General features: G+C 44.6%; 1 protein-coding gene across 5 annotated transcripts in view; it reads left to right on the forward strand.

Annotated features, from left to right (window-relative positions):
- Nucleotides 1-18,553, forward strand: part of LOC129862280 (furin-like) — a 269,061-nt gene that overhangs the window by 156,601 nt on the left and 93,907 nt on the right. For all 5 annotated transcript variants that reach the window (XM_055933770.1, XM_055933773.1, XM_055933772.1 and 2 more), the window contains exons 5-6: nucleotides 4,673-4,801; nucleotides 5,344-5,420. In XM_055933770.1, coding sequence (XP_055789745.1) covers nucleotides 4,673-4,801; nucleotides 5,344-5,420 — 206 coding nt within the window. The remainder of the gene's footprint in view (nucleotides 1-4,672; nucleotides 4,802-5,343; nucleotides 5,421-18,553) is intronic.

Consider the following 18,553-nt stretch of genomic DNA (forward strand, 5'->3'; position numbering starts at 1 on the left):
CAACCTTTATTTAGGCATTTTGAAACACTTCATCTTTCCCTATTATGACAATCATTGAATCCGACTATCAACTGTCAATTTACGGATATGATTGCTGCTGGTCAGATCAGCACACCAGTAAATAGCTAACGTTACACCGTCAGATGGCTCGTTTCCAAAATTGATGCATGGTCAAAATGATAACCAGCTAACGTTAGCTAGCTATATTGGCTATTCACTCCTATCTGATATATTAGCACAATGTTTATCTAGCCAGCTAGCTAGCATAGTAGCTAATATAGCTAGCTAGCTAACACCACAGATGAAAGGGTTAGTTATCGTAATCTTTGCCAACAGATCACATAGCTATCTTCTTAACTAGCTTGCTTATGGCATGCATGTCCTGGTACGTCAACACAAGCCTTATTATTAGTGAATGAACTAAACTAATATTTGCAACAGGAGTTTGATTTTGGTCACTGTGTCAATTAATCCATTTGTCAATACTGCACCTTTCTGTTGGAGTATGAGCTAGCTTGCTACTTGCTGCTGCTGCTGATTATCCCAGCTAGACATTCCTTGGCATTGAGCAGGGCTCGTGGCTCGGTGGTGAGTGGCAGCGGGAATAGCAGCAACTTTGCTATGTAGAGGGACAAGAAAATGCCAATATCGGCACGGTATATCGGCTTGGCCGATAATTGGTCATTCTCTATCTGTTATCAACCAGGTGTCATTCATCACGATGCTCCTCAATGTGTTTTCTGTTTGAAAGGCTCCAGATCATAGCAAATCAAACATGATGACACCTGTAGGACTGTTGCTTTCAGAAGGAGACAGTGTCCATCCCTCCTTCTCTCCTCCTCTCATAGGCTCAGGGATGTTTTGATTTCTCCTAATCCTCCTCCTCTCTCTCTGCAGTCTGCACCATATGATGGTGGGAATGGATTGATAGCAGCATTGACAGGGCCAGACACAAATCACCTGTGATTTCACCTGCATTACTGCATTACTGCTCTAGTCAGCTGAGGGCTCTAAGCCTGTTCTGCTGTGTGTTTGAGGCTGTTCAACAGTCCCTCTGAAGCCAAACACTGGTGGCTTGTCTGTAATGAGGTTTGCATGGTTTGCATTGGGATGAATGCAGATGTTATAGGGTGATATTGCATACAAGCCTTTTGGACAGTGTATCCAAAGCTTTTCTTTTTCCTGTCTGACAAAACAGAGTTTGCACTAGGTTCTGCCATAGACTGTTAAACTAATGATTGAAAATAGTTTCCAGGGCCTCCCGAGTGGCGTAGCAGTCTAAAGCACTGGACCTGGGTTCGATCCCAGGCTGTATCACAACCGGCCGTGATAGGGAGTCCCATTGGATGGTGCACAGGTTAGGGGAGGGTTTGACCGGCGGGGCTTTGCTTGGCTCATTGTGCTCCAGCGACTCCTTGTGGCGCGCCTGCAGGCTGACTCCGGTCGTCAGTTGAATGGTGTTTCCTCCGACACATTGGTGTGGCTGGCTGGTTAAGCGGGTGGGTGTTAAAAAGCATGGTTTGTCATGTTTCGGAGGACGCATTACTCAACCTTTGCCTCCTGAGCCCATTGGGGAGTTGCAGTGATGACACAAGATTGAAAAAGGGGATAAAATACAACAATACCAAAAAATATATATATACAGTACCAGTCAAAAGTTTGGACACACCTACTCATTAAAGGGTTTTTCATTATTTTTAAAATGTTCTACATTGTAGAATAATAATGAAGACATCAAAAGTATGAAATAACACATATAGAATCATGTAGTAACCAAAAAAGTGTTAAACAAATCTAAGTTTCTTCAAAATAGCAGCTTTGCACCCTCTTGGCATTCTCTCAACCAGCTTCATGAGGTAGTCACCTGGAATGCATTTCAATTAACAGGTGAGCCAATCAGTTGTATTGTGACAAGGTAGGGGTGTTATATAGAAGATAGCCCTATTTGGTAAAACACCAAGTACGTATTATGGCAACAACAGTTCAAATAAGCAAAGAGAAACGATAGTCCAGCATTACTTTGAAGGTCAGTCAATCCTGAAAATGTCAAGGACTTGGAAAGTTTCTTCAAGTGCAGTCACAAAAACCATCAAGCGCTATGATGAAACTGGCTCTCATGAGGACCGCCACATGAAAGGAAGACCCAGAGTTACCTCTGCTGCAGAGGATAAGTTCATTAGAGTTACCAGCCTCAGAAATTGCAGCTCAAATAAGACTGCGTGAATCAGGCCTTCATGGTCGAATTGCTGCAAAGAAACTTCTACTAAAGGACACCAATAAGGAGAAGAAACACAAGCAATGGACATCAGACCGGTGGAAATCTGTCATTTGGTCTGATGAGTCCAAATTTGAGATTTTTGGTTCCACCCGGTGTTTCTTTGTGAGACGCAGAGTAGGTGAATGGATGATCTCCGTATGTGTAGTTCCCACGTGAAGCATGGAGGAGGTGTGATGGTGTGGGGGTGCTTTGCTGGTGACACTGTCATTGATTTATTTAGAATTCAAGGCACACTTAATGAGCATAGCTACCACAGCATTCTGCAGTGATATGCCATCCCATCTGGTTGGGCTTAGTGGGACTATCTTTTGTTTTTCTACAGAACAATGACCCAACACACCCCCAGGCTGCAGATGCATCAGATGACCTGTCCTCCAGAATCACCCGACCTCAACCCAATTGAAATGGATTTGGATGAGTTGGACCGCAGAGTGAAGGAAAAGCATCCAACATGTGCTCAGCATATGTGGGAACTCCTTCAAGACTGTTGGAAAAGCATTCCAGGTGAAGCTGGTTCAGAGAATGCCAAGAGTGTGCAATGCTGTCATCAAGGCAAAGGGTGGCTACTTTGAAGAATCTAAAATCTAAAATAAATTTTGATTTGTTCAACACTTTTTTGGTTACTACATGATTCCATATGTGTTATTTCGTCGTTTTGATGTCTTCACTATTATTCTACAATGTAGAAAATAGTCAAAATAAAGAAAAACCCTTGAATGAGTGTCCAAACTTTTGACTGGTACTCTATATACTTTCCAGATTTGCTTCCTCGTAGTCTGTATAAATAAGGCTACATTATACTGTATCCCTATATGATTAGAAAAAGAGTAGCTAACTGCCTTCCTCTGTGTAGTCCCATGGTAGTTCTGCCCCATGTGTATAGGAATCGTGTCTGTGTAAGCAGCACAGTGGCTGCCCTGGGGCCAGGGATATTAAGCTCCCTCACTAAAGGCCCTGATGCTGCTCTGCCGTGGCCCAGCAGGAGGCCTGCCCTGTAGGGAGAGATCAGCAGGGAGCAGGGGGTGGTGGAAGTGGAGGTGGAGGTGGCCTGGAGCTCTAGGGGTATCACGTTTTCCTCTTTCACTCTTTTTTTCTCTCTCTCCCTATCTTTTTCCTTATTTTTTCCTCACTCTATCTACCTCTACATTTCACTCTTTCTCTGTCACTTCCTTCACCTTTTCTCTCTCTCCCTCTTCACCCTTTTCTCTGCTCTTTTCCCTCTCTCCCTGCTGGTTAGAGTGGAGCTCTGCTTTATAATTCCCCCTGTGAGCAGGGCGAATGCTCTCACCAGGTTCTCACATATTCATATTTCCAGCTGCAGGCTTGCTTCCTCTGACAGGGAAATTATAGTTAGCCCCCCATGCTCTGCGGGTTAGCCCCGTTAAAGAGACTTCCCAGTGACACACTGTGTGTCACAGTGTGTGTGTGTCGCTGTTTGTGACTTTGCCTGTCTATGTGTGTGTGCGTGCATGTGTGTTTGTGGTTGTGGTTGTGTGTGGAGGGTAGGGGGTTTCAACAGGCTATGAACACAGTCAAACATCCAACACGGCCCCCCAGTGTACATTAGCAGGGCTGTTCATCTTTCATCTGAGCCACCCTGGTCTCTTTTCATGTGTATTTTTGCTGATGCTCACATTTTTAAATGGTTGCTCTACTTGTCTGAGTAATGTGGCTTGCATGCGTCAAATGTGAGTCATACAAATGTCCTTAGGCATTCTCTCATTTTTGGGGAAGTTTACAGACGGATGTGCTTTGTGCTATTGTTGTGACTGTGTCACGTTCTGACCTTAGTTCTTTTGTTATTTCTTTCTTTTAGTAAGGTCAGGGCGTGAGTTGGGTGGGTTATCTATGGTCGTTTTTCTATGTTGTTTTTTTCCGTTTGGCCTGGTATGATTCGGAATCAGAGGCATGTGTCGTTAGTTGTCTCTGATTGAGAATCATACTTAGGTAGCCTTTTTCCACCTGTGTTTTGTGGGTGCTTACTTTCTGTCTTTGTGTATGTCACCAGACAGGACTATTTTGTTTCGTGTCATTCTCGTTTATCGTTAGTTTTGTTGTTTTTGTTCGAGTTTTCATTAAAAGGCATAATGAATACTTACCACGCTGCACCTTGGTCCTCCGATCCTTACTACTCCTCCTCGTCAGAGGAAGACAGCCGTTACAGACTGTATATATAACTGGAAATAAAGGAAGATAGTCCAAAGGCACTCCAAGTATACTCTTTTAAAAAATCTGTGTATTGTATTGGCATTTTCACACACAAAAAACAACAGATGCCCTATGTGTTTCAGCACCATATTGGCCTTCATCAGGGTTAAACCATGTGAAACTATATGATACTATAATGCTATAACAATGGCTTCATTAAAGCTTGTTCTTCTGTCTCCCCGCCAGTCCAACCCCAGCCAAGCAGACCTGAATGCCAAGGGAGCGTGGTCCCAGGGTTACACTGGGAGAGGAGTTGTGGTCACCATCCTGGATGACGGCATAGAGAAAGACCACCCAGACCTGGCCACCAACTATGTGAGTACCACAACCACAACCTGCTCTGTCTGGATCGATGGAAGAAGAAGTAGCCTTCTTCCCAGCTCCACATTGCAGGTGTTTTCACATAGTGCAGATGAGATAGAAGAAGAAGAGTCATTTCATCTGCATTCTCTGAGACACACAGCTAGGTGAAGGCAATGTGAGGATGCCTACTTCAGCCTCAAATTACTTCCAGGAATTGCTTTAAATTGCAGCAACAGATGGAGGAAAAAAGACTCTCAATATGGCTGTTGAGATGCATTCTGAGATTTGTCACTCTCACCATACCCTTATAATTTAGCAGACACTCTGATCCAGAGCAACTTACATGAGCTATTAGGGCTAAGTGCCTTGCTCAAGGGCACATCGACAGATTTTACACCTAGTCGGCTGAGGGATTTGAACCAGTGGCCTTTAAGTTACTGGCCCAACACTCTTAACCCGCTAGGCTACCTGCGGCCTTTACCACCCCTATCATGAAAGGATGTAATTCAGCCATATCCCCAGTCTCTAACACCTGTATCCATCTCTGTTCCCAGGACCCTGAGGCCAGCTATGATGTCAACGATGGAGACTCTGACCCCCAGCCACGCTACACACAGCGCAACGAGAACAGGTCATGTGATATCCTGCTCTGCCCCACACCTCAACTGGATTATACATACATACATACATACATACATACATACATACATACATACATACATACATACATACATACATACATACATACATATAGCAAAATGGGCTCTGACAAAGTTTGGTAGATTTGTTCAAGCACATTTTCCAGGTTCACTTGGTTTTGTAATGCTGTGTCTCTTTAAGTAAAGGCCCTCAAGCAAGACCTTGCTTTTCATTTATAAACAGCACTGCTTCTCTGACACAGTGTCATCCATTAATGGTTTGTCAGGGGATAGTTGACTGGTGACTGAATCAGATGAAATACCAATATGCCCTGTAACAGTGCTTCTCACAGCCCAGCCTCAGAGACTCTGTCCTCGAGGTTCTTATACATGTTGTTGACCCAATATTTATTTCCCCCAAAACCAGTCAGGGCAGATTAGCGGCAGTGGTGTAGGCATGTTGCACTGCTCCCAAATTGAAAAAGTGTTTTGTATTTGCTTCAGGGGATCAGCCATGCTGCAGTAACAACATTAAGAAGTTCCTCTCCCCCTCCTCCAGCTCCCCCTCACCACCCCAGAGCCTGAGCCATTTTGGCAGATTGTGTATAGCTAGTACAGTAGTTGTTTATTTGCCCCTGGCTGATACCAGCAAGTCTCTCTCCAGGCTTTTGGTGTTTGAATTTTAAAAACACTGGTCCGAAAGTAAAAGGGGGGCTTCTAAATTCCTTAAGCACCTCCTCCTCAAACCCTCTCACCTCCCTCACCCTAACCCCAGCGTGTGGCTGTCTTCTGCTGTGGTTCCATCCCCCTGGATCAGATGGGAAACTGCTGCATTCCTCCCACCTCTGAAACAAACAGCAGGATTTGCCTCAAATCTCCCCCTTTGTTTCTGGGACGAATTCCAGTCTTCTTTTTTTGTTGATTTTTCTCATTTATTTTGTTTCAATGCTTAACAGGATCTTGAACTGATTTCCCTCCAAAGCAGGACATGGTTTAAACTTCCCCAGACTTACTGTCTTTGAGCTGCCTCTGCCTCTACTGTATATACTGAAGAGAGATTCACTGCATTTTCCCCTGTGAAATGAAAACAATGGCTTTGCACGTCGTATCACCAAATGTTTTCCCTTGAACACAAACCTTGTTTCCCCTATCTTCTTCTCTTTAAGCTGCCTTTCTACTGTACATATTGAAGCGATTCACTCCCTCTTTAACTACCATTAGAGAGCCTTCCCAGAGACACTGAGAGAAGGGGGAGTGAAAAGGAGGTGTGTGTGTGTGTGTGTACTGTATATACTGTACATATTGAAGCAATTCCCTCCCGTCTCCCTAGTGGAATAAAAACAATGGCTTTGCATCACCAAAAGCTTTCCCGTACACTGTTTTCTTCTGCCTCTACAGAAGAGATTACCTCTTTAGTTTACCCAATGGAAGAAAAAACAATTGGTTTGCATAGTCAAGGCCAAGTGCTTTCACTTTAACCAGGGCCCACTTGTCTGTTTGAGCCAGTCACCACTCAATCCTGATTACTAGGGAATGCAAGACTACTCCTTGGTTGGTTCTGCTTCTTCTAACCAGCTCCACTGCTGCTGTAGCTACTGTTACTGCTGCTGCACAGAACTTCAGAACACACACATGCACACATACACATTGTAACTAAAAAAAACACATGCACACACAGTACAAACACAGTACAATACACACCATGTTTGGCTGGTGCTCTCAAGGCGATTATCCAGGACGGAATCAATTTATGACCAAGAAATGAGAAGCAAGTGTGTGTCTCTGTCAATAGCGCTGAGCGCTGTGTGTTTGGAGTGACCTGAGGAAAAATGAAAGCAGATGAGTTCAGTAATTCCCCATAGAGGCGAGCGGCCAGAAGCTGAGTAATGCTCTCCGCCTCCCCACAATGGGATTATATTCATATATTCATATGACTATATTCATGGGCAGAAAAAGGAACAGGAGACTTAAGTTAGAAACTTACGTCTTCTTCCACTGGCAAGGCCGGCTCATTTGTATTGGTGACATTCAAGGCTGGGTTTTGAATTGACATCCATTAAGGAGTTGTTCCGGGTAGCTTTGTACTGCGACTTGGTACGACAGGCAGGTATTGTTGGAAGGGTTTTAAGCTAGGCTGGAGCAAGGCTCTTGCCCAAGCAGGTAGTTATTTTGTGCTCCATCATCGGAATGTTTGTCCTCTCTCAGTGTTTTCTCTCCTCCTGTCCTGCATTACAGTGCTGTCAATATTGTGGATTGGAGTTTAGAGAAGGTGAGAAGAGACTGAGAGATGCTAGGGGTACAAGTGATGAAAGGGCTGCTGTCCACAGCCTTGTAGTTTTTCATCCACCCACCAGACTATCTGTCTCTGGGCTTGGCCTTAATCCCTCTTACTGTCTATCCTATCAATGGTGAGAGGAGAGGCAGAAGAAGAGGTACCAACCAGAGTGCACACATTTTTTTCATCTTTATTTAACCAGGTAGGCCAGTTGAGAACAAGTTCTCATTTACAACTGCGACCTGGCCAAGATGAAGCATAGCAGTGCAACAAAAACAACACAGAGTTACACATAAACAAACGTACAGTCAATAACACAAAATAAAAGAAAAATAGAAAGAATCTATGTACAATGTGTGCAAATATAGAAGAGTAGGGAGGTTGGGCCATAGAGCCGAAAACAATTACAACTTAGCATTAATACTGGAGTGATATATGTGCAGATGATGATGTACAAGTTGAGATACTGGGGTGCAAAAGAGCAAGAGGGTAAGTAATAATATGGGGATGAGGTAGTTGGGTGTGCTATTTACAGATTGGCTGTGTACAGGTACAGTGATAGATAAGCTGCTCTGACAGCTTATGCTTAACGTTAGAGAGGGAGATAAAAGACTGCAATTCTTTCAGTTATTGGCAGCAGAGAACTGGAAGGAAAGGCGGCCAAAGGAAGTGTTGGCTTTGGAGATGACCAGTGCAATATACAGTGGGTCAAAAAAGTATTTAGTGTCACACCCTGGCCTTAGTTATCTTTGTTTTCTTTATTATTTTAGTTAGGCCAGGGTGTGACATGGGGGATGTTTGTGTGTTTTTGTCTCGTCTAGGGTGTTTTGTATTGTCTAGGGGGTGTTTGTAGAGTTCATGGGGTTGTGTTCAGTGTAGGTGTTTATGTAAGGCATTTGGTTGCCTAGATTGGTTCTCAATTAGAGACAGCTGTCTATAGTTGTCTCTGATTGGGAGCCATATTTAGGCAGCCATAGTCATTAGGTAGGTTGTGGGTGATTGTCTATGTGTAAGTTGCCAGTGTCTGCACTTATTTGTTTTGTATAGCTTCACGGTCGTCGGTTTGTTGTTTTGTTTTAGTTTGTATAGTGTTTGTTTCGTTTGTCTTCTTCTAATAAAGAGAAGCTATCACGCTGCGCCTTGGTCCTCTTCTCTTTCACCCGAAGACGATCGTGACATTTAGTCAGCCACCAATTGTGCAAGTTCTCCCACTTAAAAATATGAGAGAGGCCTGTAATTTTCATCATAGGTACACTTCAACTATGACAGACAAAATGAGAAAAAAAATCAAGAAAATCACATTGTAGGATGTTTTATGAATTTATTTGCAAATTATGGTGGAAAATAAGTATTTGGTCACCTACAAACAAGCAAGATTTCTGGCTCTCACAGACCTGTAACTTCTTTAAGAGGCTCCTCTGTCCTCCACTCGTTACCTGTATTAATGGCACCTGTTTGAACTTGTTATCAGTATAAAAGACACCTGTCCACAACCTCAAACAGTCACACTCCAAACTCCACTATGGCCAAGACCAAAGAGCTGTCAAAGGACACCAGAAACAAAATTGTAGACCTGCACCAGGCTTTGAAGACTGAATCTGCAATAGGTAAGCAGCTTGGTTTGAAGAAATCAACTGTGGGAGCAATTATTAGGAAATGGAAGACATACAAGACCACTGATAATCTCCCTCGATCTGGGGCTCCACGCAAGATCTCACCCCGTGGGGTCAAAATGATCACAAGAACGGTGAGCAAAAATCCCAGAACCACACGGGGGGACCTAGTGAATGACCTGCAGAGAGCTGGGACCAAAGTAACAAAGTCTACCATCAGTAACACACTACGCCGCCAGGGACTCAAATCCTGCAGTGCCAGACGTGTCCCCCTGCTTAAGCCAGTACATGTCCAGGCCCGTCTGAAGTTTGCTAGAGAGCATTTGGATGATCCAGAAGAAGATTGGGAGAATGTCATATGGTCAGATGAAACCAAAATATAACTTTTTGGTAAAAACTCAACTCGTCATGTTTGGAGGACAAAGAATGCTGAGTTGAATCCAAAGAACACCATACCTACTGTGAAGCATGGGGGTGGAAACATCATGCTTTGGGGCTGTTTTTTGCAAAGGGACCAGGACGACTGATCCGTGTAAAGGAAAGAATGAATGGCCTAGCCAGTCTCCAGATCTCAACCCCATAGAAAATCTTTGGAGGGAGTTGAAAGTCCATTTTGCCCAGCAACAGCCCCAAAACAGCACTGCTCTAGAGATCTGCATGGAGAAATGGGCCAAAATACCAGCAACAGTGTGTGAAAACCTTGTGAAGACTTACAGAAAACGTTTGACCTCTGTCATTGCCAACAAAGGGTATATAACAAAGTATTGAGATAAACTTTTGTTATTGACCAAATACTTATTTTCCACCATAATTTGCAAATAAATTCATAAAAAATCCTACAATGTGATTTTCTGGAAAAAGAATTCTCATTTTGTCTGTCATAGTTGAAGTGTACCTATGATGAAAATTACAGGCCTCTCTCATCTTTTTAAGTGGGAGAACTTGGTGGCTGACTAAATACTTTTTTGCCCCACTGTACCTGCTGGAGCGCGTGCTACGGGTGGGTGTTGCTATGGTGACCAGTGAGCTGAGATAAGGCGGGGCTTTACCTAGCAAAGACTTATAGATGACCCGGAGCCAGTGGGTTTGGCGATGGATATGTAGTGAGGGCCAGCCAACGAGAGCATAGAGGTCGCAGTGGTGGGTAGTATATGGGGCTTTGGTGATAAAATGGATGGCACTGTGATAGACTGCATCCAATTTGCTGAGTAGAGTGTTGAGGGCTATTTTGTAAATTATATCACCGAAGTCAAGGATTGGTAGGATAGTCAGTTTTACGAGGGTATGTTTGGCAGCATGAGTGAAGGATGCTTTGTTGCGAAATAGGAAGCCGATTCTAGATTTAATTTTGGATTGGAGATGCTTAATGTAGGTCTGGAAGGAGAGTTTACAGTCTAACCAGACACCTGGGTATTTGTAGGTTTCCACATATTCTAGGTCAGAACCATCCAGAGTAGTGATGCTAGTCGGCCGGGAGGGTGTGGGCAGCAATCGGTTGAAGACCATGCACTTAGTTTTACTAGCATTTAACAGCAGTTGCAGGCCACGGAAGGAGTGTTGTATGGAGTTGAAACTCGTTTGGAGGTTTGTTAGCACAGTGTCCAAAGAAGGGCCAGATGTATACAGAATGGTGTCGTCTGCATAGAGGTGGATCAAATAATTACCCGCAGCAAGAGCGATATCATTGATATATACAGAGAAAAGAGTCGACCCGAGAATTGAGCCCTGTGGCACCCCCATAGAGACTGCCAGAGGTCCGGACAACAGGCCCTCGGATTTGACACACTGAATTCTATCTGAGAAGTAGTTGGTGAACCAGGCGAGGCAGTCATTTGAGAAGCCAAGGCTATTGAGTCTGCCGATAAGAATGCTGTGATTCACAGAGTCGAAAGCCGTGGCCAGGTCGATGAAGATGGCTGCACAGTACTGTCTTTTATCGATGGCGGTTATGATATCATTTAGGACCTTGAGCGTGGCTGAGGTGCACCCATGACCAGCTTGGAAATCAGATTGCATAGTGGAGAAGGTACGGTGGGATTCAAAATGGTCAGTGATCTGTTAATTAACTTGTCTTTTGAAGATTTTAGAAAAGCAGGGCAGGATGGATATAGGTCTGTAACAGTTTGGGTCTAAGGTGTCTCCCCCTTTGAAGAGGGGGATGACCGCGGCAGCTTTCCAATCTTTGGGGATCTCAGACGATACGAAAGAGAGGTTGAATAGGCTAATAATAGGGGTTGCAACAATTTCGGTAGATCATTTTAGAAAGAAAGGGTCTAGATTGTCTAGCCCAGCTGATTTCAAATCAAATCAAGTTTATTTTATATAGCCCTTCGTACATCAGCTAATATCTCGAAGTGCTGTACAGAAACCCAGCCTAAAACCCCAAACAGCAAGCAATGCAGGTGTAGAAGCACGGTGGCTAGGAAAAACTCCCTAGAAAGGCCAAAACCTAGGAAGAAACCTAGAGAGGAACCAGGCTCTGAGGGGTGGCCAGTCCTCTTCTGGCTGTGCCGGGTGGAGATTATAACAGAACATGGCCAAGATGTTCAAAATGTTCATAAATGACAAGCATGGTCAAATAATAATCAGGAATAAATGTCAGTTGGCTTTTCATAGCCGATCATTAAGAGTTGAAAGCAGCAGGTCTGGGACAGGTAGGGGTTCCATAACCGCAGACAGAACAGTTGAAACTGGAACAGCAGCAAGGCCAGGTGGACTGGGGACAGCAAGGAGTCATCATGCCCGGTAGTCCTGACGTATGGTCCTAGGGCTCAGGTCCTCCGAGAGAGAGAAAGAAAGAGAGGAGAGAAATAGAGAGAGCATACTTAAATTCACACAGGGACACTGGATAAGACATGAGAAGTACTCCAGATATAACCAACTGACCCTAGCCCCCCGACACAAACTACTGCAGCATAAATACTGGAGGCTGAGACAGGAGGGGTCAGGAGACACTGTGTCCCCATCCGATGATACCCCCGGACAGGGCCAAACAGGAAGGATATAACCCCACCCACTTTGCCAAAGCACAGCCCCCGCACCACTAGAGGGATATCTTCAACCACCAACTTACAATCCTGAGACAAGGCCGAGTATAGCCCACAAAGATCTCCACCACAGCACAAACCAAGGGGGGGCGCCAACCCAGACAGGAAGATCACGTCAGTGTTTCAACCCACTCAAGTGACGCACCCCTCCTAGGGACGGCATGAAAGAGCACCAGTAAGCCAGTGACTCAGCCCCTGTAATAGGGTTAAAGGCAGAGAATCCCAGTGGAGAGAGGGGAACCGGCCAGGCAGAGACAGCAAGGGTGGTTCGTTGCTCCAGAGCCTTTCCGTTCACCTTCACACTCCTGGGCCAGACTACACTCAATCATATGACCTACTGAAGAGATAAGTCTTCAGTAAAGACTTAAAGGTTGAGACCGAGTCTGTGTCTCTCACATGGGTAGGTAGACCATTCCATAAAAATGGAGATCTATAAGAGAAAGCCCTGCCTCCAGCTGTTTGCTTAGAAATTCTAGGGACAATTAGGAGGCCTGCGTCTTGTGACCGTAGCGTACGTGTAGGTATGTACGGCAGGACCAACTCGGAAAGATAGGTAGGAGCAAGCCCATGTAACGCTTTATAGGTTAACAGTAAAACCTTGAAATCAGCCCTGGCCTTAACAGGAAGCCAGTGTAGGGAAGCTAGCACTGGAGTAATATGATCAAATTTCTTGGTTCTAGTCAGGATTCTAGCAGCCGTATTTAGCACTAACTGAAGTTTTATTTAGTGCTTTATCTGGGTAGCCGGAAAGTAGAGCATTGCAGTAGTCTAACCTAGAAGTAACAAATGCATGGATTCATTTTTCTGCATAATTTTTGGACAGAAAATTTCTGATTTTTGCAATGTTACGTAGATGGAAAAAAGCTGTCCTTGAAACAGTCTTGATATGTTCGTCAAAAGAGAGATCAGTGTCAAGAGTAACGCCGAGGCCCTTCACAGTTTTATTTGAGACGACTTTACAACCATCAAGATTAATTTAACAGAAGATCTCTTTGTTTCTTGTGACCTAGAACAAGCATCTCTGTTTTGTCCGAGTTTAAAAGTAGAAAGTTTTCAGCCATCCACTTCCTTATGTCTGAAACACAGGCTTCTAGCGAGGGCAATTTTGGGGCTTCACCATGTTTCATTGAAATGTACAGCTGTGTGTCATCCGCATAGCAGTGAAAGTTAACATTATGTTTTCGAATAACATCCCCAAGATGTAAAATATATAGTGAAAACAATAGTGGTCCTAAAACGGAACCTTGAGGAACACCGAAATGTACAGTTGATTTGTCAGAAGACAAACCATTCACAGAGACAAACTGATATCTTTCCGACAGATAAGATCTAAACCAGGCCAGAACTTGTCCGTGTAGACCAATTTGGCTTTCCAGTCTCTCCAAAAGAATGTGGTGATCGATGGTGTCAAAGGCAGCACTAAGGTCTAGTAGCACGAGGATAGATGCAGAGCCTCAGTCTGACGCCATTAAAAGGTCATTTACCACCTTTACAAGTGCAGTCTCAGTGCTATGATGAGGTCTAAAACCAGACTGAAGCATTTCGTATACATTGTTTGTCTTCAGGAAGGCAGTGAGTTGCTGCGCAACAGCTTTTTCTAACATTTTTGAGAGGAATGGAAGATTCGATATAGGCCGATAGTTTTTTATATTTTCCGGGTCAAGGTTTGGCTTTTTCAAGAGAGGCTTTATTACTGCCACTTTTAGTGAGTTTGGTACACATCCGGTGGATAGAGAGCCGTTTATTATGTTCAACATAGGAGGGCCAAGCACATGAAGCAGCTCTTTCAGTAGTTTAGTTGGAATAGGATCTAGTATGCAGCTTGAAGGTTTAGAGGCCATGATTATTTTCATCATTGTGTCAAGAGATATAGTACTAAAACACTTAAGTGTCTCTCCCGATCCCAGGCCCTGGCGGAGCTGTGCAGATCCAGGACAGCTAAGCCCTAGAGGAATACGCAGATTTAAAGAGGAGTCCGTAATTTGCTTTCTATTGATCATGATCTTTTCCTCAAAAAAGTTCATGAATTTATTACTGCTGAAGTGAAAGCCATCCTCTTTTGGGGGAATGCTGCTTTTTAGTTAGCTTTGCAACAGTATCAACAAAAAAAAAGTAGGATGATCGAGCAGCAGTGAGGGCTCTTCGATACTGCACGGTACTGTCTTTCCATTTGTAGGGATCCAGATTTTGCAGCTCTTTCAGAAATAAAGGAGCAAACTTCACATATCCAGTCTGATCCCTTATGGGTGCACCTTGGTTGGTATGAAGTAGTTCCAGTATACTGTATATTTGGCTCTGAGGAGAAGCAGCTAGCTGCAGCAGTTCTTTTCACATCCAAAGCACTCCACTGTGACACCCACTGGCACATCACCCACTGGCACAGTGATGTCTGAATGTCCTCGTTCCTTTGTTTCCCGCCCCTGAACAACCTTCACTAAACGTCTGGACACATATTTTCTCCTGCAATGTTGGAGACAATTATTATGTGATTTGAAGAGGTAGAGCCTGATGTATAAAATATGTTCTCTCTTTAACACAACACAAATGTTAGGAAGTGATTCTCTCTCTCTCTCTCTCTCTCTCTCTCTCTCTCTCGGGCTGAGTGATTGAAATTGTGCGTCAGTGAATGATTGAAGGCTGCTGTGCTCCTGCCACTTCAATAAGTGATTGAGTACTGTAAATGTCCTGAACCCCACCCCCAGCAGATCAGACACCATCACCAATATAGATACTGGGCAGGCCTGATTAACGGCAGATTTAAGCAGGTGTGTCACTGCTGTGAAGAGTTAGACCTCCCTCAGTGAGACACGACACAGCTTGCTTTGTTGCTTTGTTTAGAAGCCTCTTTGTTGGACTGGCTTAATATCACAAGTCTCCTTTAAACAACATGTGAATGATTCACTTCCTTATAGCTAGCTAAAGTGTCTGTCTCATTGGGTTGACGTATATTTTTTATTTTTTTATTTTTGTCTCCCCAATTTCGTGGTATCCAATTGTTCGTTTTAGGGAGTTTTTCCTAGCCACCGTGCGTCTACACCTGCATTGCTTGCTGTTTGGGGTTTCTGTACAGCACTTTGAGATATCAGCTGATGTAAGAAGGGCTATATAAATACATTTGATTTGATTTAGTAGTTACTGTCTTGTCTCATCACTACAACTCCCGTACGGGCTCGGGAGAGACGAAGGTCGAGATCCATGCGTCCTCCGAAACACAACCCAACCAAGCCGCACTGCTTCTTAACACAGCGCGCATCCAACCCGGAAGCCAGTCGCACCAATGTGTCGGAGGAAACACCGTACACCTAGCGACCTGATCAACGAGCACTGCGCCCGGCCCGCCACAGGAGTTGCTAGTGCGCGATGAGACAAGGATATCCCTACTGGCCAAACCCTCCCTAACCCGGACGACGCTACGCCAATTGTGCGTCGCCCCATGGACCTCCCGGTCACGGCCGGCTGCTACAGAGCCTGGGCTCGAACCCAGAGTCTCTGGTGTCACAGCTAGCACTTCAATGCAGTGCCTTAGACCACTGTGCCACCCGGGAGGCCGGCTTGCATCTTTTAAAGCCATTTTCAGAAACCTTATTGCATGAGCCCGGTCGAGTCGCCTGATGAGTGATTCTCATTAGATGTGGCAACCAGAGACGTGTGACCACTGGCCAGGGTAGGTGGGAGGAAAGAAGCAGTAGATTGCGCTCTTCCCAAGGCCTGAGAGAGAGAGCATGGTCCTGATTGGTTGGGCTTAGGAGGAACTCCAGAGTAACCGTTTGAACAGCGGCCCGGCCCATAGCTGCTTCGGGGATCAGTTAAGCCGAGCGGAAAATAACCAAATCCTTTTAACAGGCCCCTTGATCCAGCCACCATCCAGCCCTATTCACTCACACTGCCACAGATACCCCACAGCCAACAGCACCACTACAGCAGGCAGCAGCAGAGCATTGGTCCACCAAGTCAGCCAAGCACGCTGCAACGTCCGCCACACTCTATAATATACATCTGAACATGCACAGTGCATGTTTTGTCGAGGTGTCTAAAATCTCAAATCAGAAAATTATTTGCTGGAGAGACGTAACAATAGCCCAAAATGGCTTCATTGCTCCATGCCATTCTTAAGTAAAAGGACAAGGCAACCAATAGGCTGGAAGAGGTTGTATAAGCCTGAAGGGGAGAGAGATAAAAGCATTCCCTCTCTCAGTCAGCTAAGATAAAGAGAGCACAGTGACCCTGTAGATAGTGTATAGATTACCTTTCTTTATCTACCATAGAATACTGCAGGGGTGGCCTTTCAACAGTCCTCCTGGAGAACTCCTGGGTATGCAGGCTTCTGGGTTAACACTGAGGAGTGGAGGCTGCACAATGGAAGCAGTACTTTATAATTGGTCTTCTCACACATTTAACACCTAACAGGGAGTGACTGGGGGACGAAACCCTTTCCTTTCACTGTCTACCTTAGTCTCACACGTACTGTAGCAGGTTGCGCAGTTAACCCCAGGCCTTATGAGTAGGGCACAACTAATGCTGTTCAGAAGGTATCATTTTCAAGGAACACAGACTCACACCAAATTATACTTGACAGTCTTGTCTGTTCTATGTCCTCTGTGATACTTTAACCAGTGCATTTAGGAGAGAGAAATCGAGAGAGAGGGAGAGAGAGAGAGAGAGGGAGCGAGAGAGAGGGTGAGTAAAGTTCCTCTAAAATAATTTCCTGTGATTTTTGTTTTGACAAATTTAGAATTAAGATGTCATCTGGTTGTCAGACCCCCCTCTTTGGCCACTCTCCACACATTAAGCTGTCGTCTGTCTGATCTGAAAAGCATCCAGTCCAATCACACCCTGTAATCACGCGGCAGCTGTGTGTTTGTCTGTGTGTGTGTCTGGTGAACGGCTGTTCTGTGGATGACTCCCCTCCAGTAGCCCATGTGAAAGTGCCTCGGGGCATAGTGCTTTAGATCCTGCCCACTATGAGTGTAGTGAATAACCTTCCTCCCTGCTTGCACGTCTGGCCTGTCTGGCCAAATGACGATTGTGCCTAGATACCCTCTGCCACAAATACCATTTTGAGATACTATGGATGAAACAATGATCTCGCCGGTAGCTAGGAATCCATTTTGGGGAAAAGCGCCCAGCCTGGCCGATTGCCTCCTGGCCACGGTGCTGCTTGTTGTCTGGGATTGGGCCAGTATAGACAGACTCAGTGAGCAGGGCTGCTATCTGTTCTCTCTCCTGATAGTTATTAAAACATTTAGCATGGTGTGCCTTTAGAATCCCCCCTCTCTTTAAAAGTCAATGTGATGCTCTCATAAAGGAATGTGACACAGGGTTTCTGTCTACGGCAGGGTAAATTATGGTTTAAAGGTTCTTATGTTTGGCCAGCAGCCATGGGAAAACCTATGTGTGTGTGGGTGGGTGTGTGTGCGTGTGTGCTTGCGTGTGCTTGCGTGTGGGCTTGCGTGCGTGCATCAACATCTTCAAGCTTGTTGACAAGTTCACTGTTATGTTCAGACTAATGCTATTCTTAATTGCTTAGATTTAACTTTAATTGCATCTTTGTGTTCAAAGATGATGTACAACATGTTAGCATATACTTTGCAAGGCACCTTTGGTAAAGGACACATCTGTCAGTGAGCAGTCAGTGAGCCATTATCATGACAGTGTCATTGCTAATTTATAAATCACTCTAATCCAAAGTGTGAACTTTATGACAGCTCAGGTCAAGTGGTAAACGATGTGTAGAAAATATAATTTAACATCAGATACTCTTGTTTTCTCTACTTACCAATCCTTGGTCACAAGTGCCATTATAGCTGGATACGTTAATTAATTAAGGAAATCTGAGGAAAATGCTACCAAAGTTCTATCAAAACATCTTCTGTGCTACTTGCGCATCGAGAACTCAGGTACATTGCAACTCCTCCTTCCGGGAAGCTTCCATTTTGCTCCTCCCCTCCTGTAGGCAGAAACTTAAACAGGAAGTACCCGTGGTCATGACTGTTCAATGTTGGTCTGACCAATCGAAATCTATGCTGGGAAATGTTCTGGGTTGCCTCTGAGAATAGTATTGGCGTATACACTGACTCAGTGACTGAGTTCATCAGGAAGTGCATAGAGGATGTTGTTCCCACTAGGACAATTAGAACTTATTCAAACCTAAAACCGCGCATAGAAGGCAGCATTCACGCAAAAGTTAAAGT

Source organism: Salvelinus fontinalis, chromosome 9 (assembly GCF_029448725.1).
Source record: "Salvelinus fontinalis isolate EN_2023a chromosome 9, ASM2944872v1, whole genome shotgun sequence".
In the NCBI taxonomy this organism is placed as follows: domain Eukaryota; kingdom Metazoa; phylum Chordata; class Actinopteri; order Salmoniformes; family Salmonidae; genus Salvelinus; species Salvelinus fontinalis.